At 42.1% G+C, this 9164-nt stretch overlaps 1 protein-coding gene across 2 annotated transcripts; it reads left to right on the top strand.

The window, feature by feature from the left end:
• Positions 1 to 370: 370 nt before the first annotated feature.
• sytl1 (synaptotagmin-like 1) lies at positions 371 to 8979 on the top strand. Of its 2 annotated transcripts, XM_064983311.1 has the most exons (16): positions 371 to 488; positions 683 to 815; positions 995 to 1117; positions 1719 to 1867; positions 1946 to 2057; positions 3842 to 3899; positions 3991 to 4024; positions 4147 to 4202; positions 4304 to 4405; positions 5865 to 6031; positions 6158 to 6260; positions 6419 to 6580; positions 6766 to 6844; positions 6956 to 7055; positions 7225 to 7430; positions 7500 to 8979. In XM_064983311.1, the coding sequence occupies exons 3-16, from the start codon at positions 999 to 1001 to the stop codon at positions 7640 to 7642; spliced, it is 1590 nt and encodes a 529-aa protein (XP_064839383.1). In that variant the 5' UTR covers positions 371 to 488; positions 683 to 815; positions 995 to 998; the 3' UTR covers positions 7643 to 8979. The 2 variants fall into 2 exon arrangements, with proteins under 2 accessions (XP_064839383.1, XP_064839382.1); XM_064983310.1 differs by lacking the exon at positions 683 to 815.
• The last annotated feature ends 185 nt before the right edge of the window (positions 8980 to 9164 follow it).

Consider the following 9164-nt stretch of genomic DNA (forward strand, 5'->3'; position numbering starts at 1 on the left):
CGCAACTAATTAAACTTTTACTATGTTTATTCAAATATTATGAATAGAGTTCTGGGGTGTTGTGACCACCCAGTTGAGACACTGTGTTTTTCTTATGCAAATGCAACTAAGCAAATTAACCGGCTCACACAAACTGCTCCTGTTGGATCCGATTATTGATTATTATTAAGCCTACGCCGATTTCGTGTAAATAAAGAGCAAGATACGAGTAAGCATATGTATAGGCTGCGTGTCTACAACATCCCATTATATATATGTGTTGTAAACTTCGTATAACACTCTAATAGCCTACAGGTTTATCTGATGTTATTTATTTTTTAAACTCCAGTTCGTGTTTTGCATCCTGCCTGAAAGAGAAGGCGTGTTCGCGTTTATTCAGCAGTCGACCGTGTCGCGTCAACCTCGCCAAGTTCCACCACACCGCTTGGACTTTTCAGACACCAAACTTCTCCCGGAGAAAATATCCACCAACACTGGACATCATTGATGTAAGTATGAACTGTTATTTGTATTTTTCCCCCAGCGTGTTTGGAAACTTTTTACCAGTTTCATTCCAGTTTAAGAGCAAGTTGGGACAGGTAGCCTTCTCTTGCGCTGTTTGTTTCATGTGTATTTTGCATGTTTGCTTTTAGAAGGTGTGTACCGAGGTCACAGGTGCCTAACATATTTTTTTACTAACAAGTTAAAACAGGCTGTTGGGGAAGTGTTGTACTGTGGAAATCTCGCGCTCCGCGGATGTTGCGCTTTGTATCCTGATTGCAAAACAAACCTAAAAAAACACACGGAAGCTCTGAGCGCATGCACTAATCGCCCAGGTGAGACCACCGTTTACATGCTGTCAGACGATACAGTACAAACACACTAGAGATTCTACAATAGCCTCATTTTAGGAGGAAGTGCCAACTGATAAACGTAGTAAACTGATCCCTGAGTCCGGCATTCTGTCATACTAGTAGTACTGTATTTTACAATGTAATCTCCCCCTCGCTCTCAGGGTGATGGAGGGAGAAGGAGAGTTGTTGGACCTGAGTCACCTGTCAGAGGCAGAGCAGTCTTCCATCTTGGAAGTGTTGCTAAGGGACTCTGAGCTGCGTTCCCGTGATGATGGTCGTTTAAGGTCAGAGGTGATTATTATTGAACCCTTTAGGTCCCTTATGGGCATCAAGTTGACTGATTGATTGAGTGACGTTTTTCCAAATATAGAGGTCTGTCAAACCTAGGGGCTGTTAATGTTATCCACAGAGGGCCAGTGTGGGTGTAAGATTTTTATTTTGCCCAGCACTTGATTCATTGTTTTATTTGACATTTTAGTCATTTATCAGACCCATTTGTCTAAGATGACTCAGTCAGTGCATTCAACTAAGTTTGGTTGTGAAAACAACCACATCTGACTGTCATTGCAAGTAACCCTCATTAAGAAGCTGTATTATAAATGATATCATAATAAACTGGGTGGTTCGAGCCCTGAATGCTGTTTGGCTGACAGCTGTGGTGTTTCAGACCATATACCACGGGTATGACAAAACAATTATTTTTTACTGCTCTAATTATGTTGGTAACCAGTTTATAATAGCAATAACCACCGCTAAGGGATTTATCCAGGCTCTTCGCGTTGCGTCTTGACTGAGAACAGCCCTTAGCCGTGGTATATTGGCCATATACTACACCCCCTTGGGCCTTATTGCTTAAATATAGTGAACATGATGTTTAACCCTCAGGGCCCTGCAGCAGAAAGAGGCAGACCCAGTGCGTTTGAGGTCACTGTCGGGGGCGTGGTTTAATGAGGAGAGAAGCAAACGCCACCGAGGCACGAAGAACGGCGTTGACATCGTACAGGCCTCTATACGACGCAGGAAGCCAAGAACAGGTCAGACTACACACACACACCAATAATAACCAAGAAGCAGGACATCTGGTATAGATTGATTAATTTATTGATTGACAGATTTGCCTCTGAGTGGGGTGTTTAACGGGCAGACAGAAGATGCTCCTCCCACTAACAACAAAGACCCAACTTGTCAGATAAATGACAAGAAAGATGAGGATGACAAGAGAAGGTAAAGGCATTTATAATAAAGAGGGGTTGGATTGTGCTGTTATATGTACAGTTGAAGTTTACATACACTTAGGTTGGAGTCATTAAAACTCATTTTTTTCAACCACTCCACAAATTTCTTGTTAACAAACTATAGCTTTGGCAAGTTGGTTAGGACATCTACTTTGTGCATGACATAAGTAATTTTTCCATCAATTGTTTACAGACAGATTATTTCACTTATAATTCATTGTATCACAATTCCAGTGGATCAGAAGTTTACATACACTAAATTGACAGTGCCTTTAAAACAGCTTGGAAAATTCCAGAAAATTATGCTTCTTATATGCTAATTGACATCATTTGAGTCAATTGGAGGTGTACCTTCAAACTCAGTGCCTCTTTGCTTGACATCATGGGAAAATCAAAAGAATTCAGCCAAAACCTCAGAAAAAACATTGTAGACCTCCACAAGTCTGGTTCATACTTGGGAGCAATTTCCAAATGCCTGAAGGTACCACGTTCATCTGTACAAACAATAGTACGCAAGTATAAACACCATGGGACCACGCACCCGTCATACCGCTCAGGAAGGAGATGTGTTCTGTCTCCTAGAGATGAACATACTCTAGTGCAAAAAGTGCAAATCAATCCCAGAACAACAGCAAAGGATCTTGTGAAGATGCTGGAGGAAACAGGTATAACATTATCTATATCCACAGTAAAACGAGTCCTATATATTGACGTAATCTGAAAGGCCGCTCAGCAAGGAAGAAGCCACTACCATAAAAAAGTCAGACTACGGTTTGCAACTGCACATGGGGACAAAGATCAACTTTTTTTGAGAAATGTCCTCTGGTGCACTTCACAAAATAGATGGCTTCGTAAGGAAGAAAAGTTATATGGATATCATGAAGCATCTCAAGACAGTCAATCAGTCAGGAAGTTAAAGCTTGGTCACAAATGGGTCTTCCAAATGGACAATGACCCCAAGCTTACTTCCAAAGTTGTGGCAAAATGGCTTAAGGACAACAAAGTCAAGGTATTGGAGTGGCCATCGCAACACCCTGACCTCAATCTCATAGAAAAAGTGTTTGAAAGCAAGGAGGCCTACAAACCTGACTCAGTTACACCAGCTCTGTCAGGAGCAATGGGCCAAAATTCACCCAAATTATTGTGGGAAGCTTTTGGAAGGCTACCCGAAACGTTTTACCCAAGTTAAACATTTGTTTATACAATGCTACCAAATACAAATTGAGTGTATGTAAACTTCTGACCCACTGGGAATGTGATGAAAGATATAAAAACTGAAAGAAATAATTCTCTCTACTATTATTCTGGATTAAATGTCAGAAATTGTGAAAAACTGAGTTTTAATGTATTCGGCTCAGGTGTATGTAAACTTCCGACTTCAACTGTATGTTTGTGTGTTTATGTGTTTTCACACATCCATCCCAATTCTGATGTATTCAAATATGTGATACATACAGTATCTGATCTTTTCCCCAATATGTAAACAGCAAAAAGCATGTAGAACCTGATATTTTGAGTTCTGAGTCATACCACGTCCATTACCATGACAACCATCCAACATTTCCAAGAAACAGGAGCATTGCATCTGCTATTTGAGAGGCTACATCAGTGTGAATGTGCAAATCTGACATGATTCACATGTAGAACTGAGTGTGGACATTCAAACAAAAATGTCAGATAGGTAAAGATAATGCTTAAAGAATTGCATGTATGGTTGAAGAAGTACTTGTATGTACAGTTTTAATGTATGTCGTTTTAGTTTTAAAATTTCAGTTACAGGAGTCAAAATCGTCTCACACCTACACCCAGAACCAGGAGCCCAAACACACAGGTTAGTCGTGTGTGTGTGTGTGTAGGAGGAGGAGGAGGATTGTCTGTCTAGTTGTGGAGAGGTAATCTCTCTCCTCTCTCTTCCCTTCCAGAGTCTTCAGGACAGCAACAGCATCTCATCTTCAGGTACACATTCCTCCCTGTCTCTCTCTTCACCCCCTCCCCCTGTTCATTTCTCTCGCCCTCCTCCACCGCACTCTCCCTCTCTCATTCTGTCTGATTAATGTGTTTTTGTCTGCGCCTTCCAGACTATTACAGCAGGAGGGATGTACACAGAGAGGAGACAGGGGAGGGAACACTGCAGGTACAGTCTACAGACAGTCACTCCTTGTTTGGGGATAACGTTTTATCCTACTATTGCCTCTTTATGTTCTAGAAACATGCTGACTGTGTGTGTGTGTGTAGGACTCGGAGGACACAAACTCGGTATCCAGTGGTGTGACAGATGCTGATCCGACACCTCTAAGGCCTGGGAGCTCAGTCAGCAGTCTACAGTCTAACTACACAGTGAGCCACATGCATACATACAGTTGAAGTCGGAAGTTTACATACACTTTTGCCAAATATATTTAAACTCAGTTTTTCACAATTCCTAACATTTAATCCTTGTAAAAATTCCCTGTCTTAGGTCAGTTTAGGATCACCACTTTATTTTAAGAATGTGAAATATCAGAATAATAGTAGAGAGAATGATATATTTAAGCTTTTATTTCTTTCATCACATTCTCAGTGGGTCAGAAGTTTACATACAATCAATTAGTATTTGGTAGCATTGCCTTTAGATTGTTTAACGTGGGTCAAACGTTTCGGGTAGCCTTCCACAAGCTTCCCACAATAAGTTGGGTGAATTTTGGCCCATTCCACCTGACAGAGCTGGTTTAACTGAGTCAGGTTTGTAGGCCTCTTTGCTCGCAAACGCTTTTTCAGTTCTGCCCACAAATGTTCTATGGGTTTGAGGTCAGGGCGTTGCGATGGCCACTCCAATACCTTGACTTTGTTGTCCTTAAAGCCATTTTTCCACAACTTTGGAAGGATGCTTGGGGTCATTGTTCATTTGGAAGGCCCATTTGCGACCAAGCTTTAACTTCCTGACTGATGTCTTGAGATGCTTCATGATATCCATATAATTTTTCTTCCTTATGAAGCCATCTATTTTGTGAAGTGCACCAGTTGCTCCTGCAGCAAAGCACCCCCACAACATGATGCTGCCACCCCCGTGCTTCACGGTTGGGATGGTGTTCTTCGGCTTGCAATCCTCCCCCTTTTTCCTCTAAACATAACGATGGTCATTATGGCCAAACAGTTCTGTTTTTGTTTCATCAGACCAGAGGACATTTCTCAAAAAAGTACAACCTTTGTCCCCATGTGCAGTTGCAAACTGTAGTATTTCTTTTTTATGGAGGTTTTGGAGCAGTGGCTTCTTACTTGCTGAGCGGCCTTTCAGGTTATGTCAATATATAAGACTCGTTTTACTGTGAATATAGATACTTTTGTACATGTTTCCTCCAGCATCTTCACAAGATTCTTTTGTTCTGTTGTTCTGGGATTTATTTGCACTTTTCACACTAAATTACGTTAATCTCTTGCCAAATCTATAGTTTGTTAACAAGACATTTGTGGAGTGGTTGAAAAACTAGTTTTAAAGACTCCAAACTAAGTGTAACGGATGTGAAACGGCGAGCTAGTCAGTGGTGGTGCGCGCTAAATAGCGTTTCAATCGGTGACTTCACTTGCTCTGAGACCTTGAAGTAGTGGTTCCCCTTGCTCTGCAAGGGCCGCAGCTTTTATGGGTAACGATGCTTTGTGGGTGACTGTTGTTGATGTGTGCAGAGGGTCCCTGGTTCTATCCCGCGTATGGGCAAGGGGACGGTCTAAAGTTGTACTGTTACATAAGTGTATGTCAACTTCAAACTTCAACTGTACATGCATACATACAAAACACGTGTGTATGTGTGTGTGTATGTAGTTGAGTGGCAGTATGATGAGTCTGTTCAGTTCGGGGGAGTTCGGAGCAGTGGAGGTGAAAGGGCGTGTCCTATTCTCATTGGACTATGACACTCAGAGGGAGGAGCTGCAGATCAGAGTGTGTCGCTGTGAAGACCTGGCCGCCGCACGCAAGAACCACTCCGACCCGTAAGTAAACTAGGGTTGCTGTTTCGAGGATGCTTACAGGCATGATTAATGTGAACTATCCCTTTGAGAAGCACTTGTTTTGTGTTAAGAAGTGTGTGTGTGTGTGTGCGTGTGCGTGTGTTGTAGGTATGTGAAGGCATATCTCCTGCCTGATAAGTCATCTCACAGCAAGAAGAAAACATCAGTGAAAAAAAAGACTCTCAGTCCAGTCTTTGACCAGACACTGAAAGTGAGAGCACACATTCTTTCTCGATTCCTTTCCCTCAGCATCTGTCTTGTTTGTTACCTCTCTGTCTACTTGCTGGTCTGTCTTCTGTCTGTCTTGTCTGATGTACATGTGAATGTATGAACCACTTGTGTCTCTCAGTATAATAGTGTTTGTTTCAGTATAAAATCAGCGTGTCAGAGGTGCGTGGCAGGACTCTGAACCTGTCTGTGTGGCACGCTGCCCCACTGGGCAGAAACCTGTTCCTAGGAGAGGTAGAGCTAGAGCTGGCTCACTGGGACTGGAAACATACATGCTCTGACTGGTACCAGCTACAGCCACGGGTAAGAGCTGGTATACACACACACACACCACAGCATGCAGTAAGTCTTAAATTGTATGTGGTCTTAACTGGCCAGGAGAAGAGAAGGTGCTGAGAATTTCAACGATCTCTTATGTAACCCTTCTAACCTAATCTCTCTTCTCTTCAAATTCCCGCTCTCCTCTTTTTCTGTTCTCTCTCTCTCAGGTCCAGTGTAGTCCAGAGTCTATCAGTAGTCGAGGAAACATCCTGCTCTCTATCAAGTTCATCCCAGCAGGGTCCGAGGGTAAGCTGAGCTCACTATGCTCGTCGCACACACCCAGCACTTTCTCTCCTTCTCTCTCTCATACTCACTCACTCTCTCTGTCTGAACTTACTCTGAACATATTCTGTGTAGGTGGAGGTCTACCTCTAACAGGGGAGCTACACATCTGGCTGCGGGAAGCGCAGGGTCTTCTCTCCACCAAAGGGGGTGTCGTTGACTCCTTCATCAAGAGGTGGGTTAGAGCTCAGAGGTCAGGAGTTGGAAGAAAACCCGCAGTGTGGCCGTTCTCAAGGTCTGGATTTGTGGAACGGGGGTCTAGAGTTAGTGGGATAAGACTGTTTACAGTATAGCGGAACGTGTATAATAGCTGTTCTTTAACCCTACTTTGACTTTAATCCAAGTTACGTGCTGCCGGACACCAGCCGGTCAAGCGGTCAGAAGACACGCGTGGTTAAGCGGTCGGTCAGTCCGACCTACAACCACACCATGGTGTATGACGGGTTCCAGCCTGCTGACCTGAGAGAGGCCTGTGCCGAGCTGACTGTCTGGCACCGTGAAGGGTTAAAAACACACCTGCTGGGAGGGGTTCGACTCAGCCGGGGGACAGGTGAGATACACACAGATAGATACGCACTGTGTATGCACAGATGACATTGTAATAAAGTGTGTGTTACAGGTCTGAGCTACGGAGTGGCAGTGTGTTGGATGGATTCAACAGAGGAAGAAGCATCTGTTTGGAATTCCATGATCCTGAACCCCAACCACTGGATGGATACTACACTACCTATCAGAACTAACCTGGCTGATCGCCCAGAATAACACACACACACACTACACTTCCCACTAGAATCTGTACATATAAAAGGTAGTGCTGCTGGTAGTATGTGTTGGGTTTTGTTGCCTACAGTAGGATACGTATGGGTATACTTTTAGCCTACCTGTAGGGCTAGTTTTAGAGACCCAGATCAATCAAATACATTTCAGTTATGGCAGTGTAGGGCTATTGTTTTAAATTAGGATAGGGTCAGCTATACTTCCTCAAGCCTAGCTAGTAGTTTATAAATGTCCAAACGATCACGGTTGAATTCCACAATAATAAGGAACTAGAAAGAGGAAACTAGGGGGAGGAAATGCATATGACAGTGTGTTAGTTAACAAATACATTAATTCTTAATCACGTTATGTTAAAACTGCTGTATAAAATGTGTAATATGTCAAGTAAACAATTTAAGTGTATTTGAGCTGCACTTAATTTAGCTTGGAGTTGGTACTTCTTGGACTATTCCACAGTATGAGTCATAATAGCGATAACCTAGCTGTCAAACAAGGAAATGGTTCCAATCGTTTTTCCACCAATTATTTTTCCCATAGGGGATTTTAGAAACACTTAAAATAATGGCTGTGTTTCGTGTAGATCTACCCTGGCGAAATGTTTTGATAATCGTCTAAATCTCTTTCGGACAAGGTGACTTTTATCAATATATTTTCTTGAATTTACCACCCCCCAAAATGAAATGATAATTAGTTGCTAATGTGGGTGTCATAAAGAACTACAAATGTCATGATGATCTGGACGAGACTGCCGAATCGAGGCAATGATAAGAATCTAAGGGATTAACTATCTAATGTTAGCTAAATGTAGTAATGACTAAATTGACATATTCTGTGAACTGTCTTGTGTACGTTTTTAATGGCACAATACCTGTTAGCAAAGGTGTCAGCTAGGGATAAAATGCAGGAGCTTGTAGGGATTTGTAATCTGCATTTTCGTATCTGAGTGGAATATATTGACAAATCAATTTGGCCAGGAGAGATTTACATGGTTATCAAAACGTCACGCCACTGTAAGCCTACACGAAACACAGCCCTTATTTTAAGTCTAAAATCCCCTAGGGAAAAAATGAATGGTGGAAATATGATTGAAACCAATACCCGGTTTGGGTTTTGTGGGTATTCTGACACCTCCACCGTTTAGACGACTTCAAGCCCAACTCAGGTATTTGATTAATATATTATGACGCAGTTCTGGTTCTCTGTTGTGAAGTTAAATTTACTGTACGAATCAACCTTTATGAATGTTTCTGTGTAATAATGTTATTGTACATTATCAATTAAATTCCAATACCTCGATTAAACTACAGTTTTGTAATCTCGTGGACAGAGTACACTACTCATTTGTTATCTGACTCAATTAGGTACAATTTTAGTTATGTATTTCCGAGATCGTGTCCTTATCACATATAATCACTGACAGTAAGAACATGGATCTACATAGTGTCGCAGGTTCGCAATTGTATTTGTCGTTTTATGAGGCAATGGCATTCTGCCACACTGCGGAATA

Source organism: Oncorhynchus masou, chromosome 13 (genome assembly GCF_036934945.1).
Source record: "Oncorhynchus masou masou isolate Uvic2021 chromosome 13, UVic_Omas_1.1, whole genome shotgun sequence".
In the NCBI taxonomy this organism is placed as follows: Eukaryota; Metazoa; Chordata; class Actinopteri; order Salmoniformes; family Salmonidae; genus Oncorhynchus; species Oncorhynchus masou.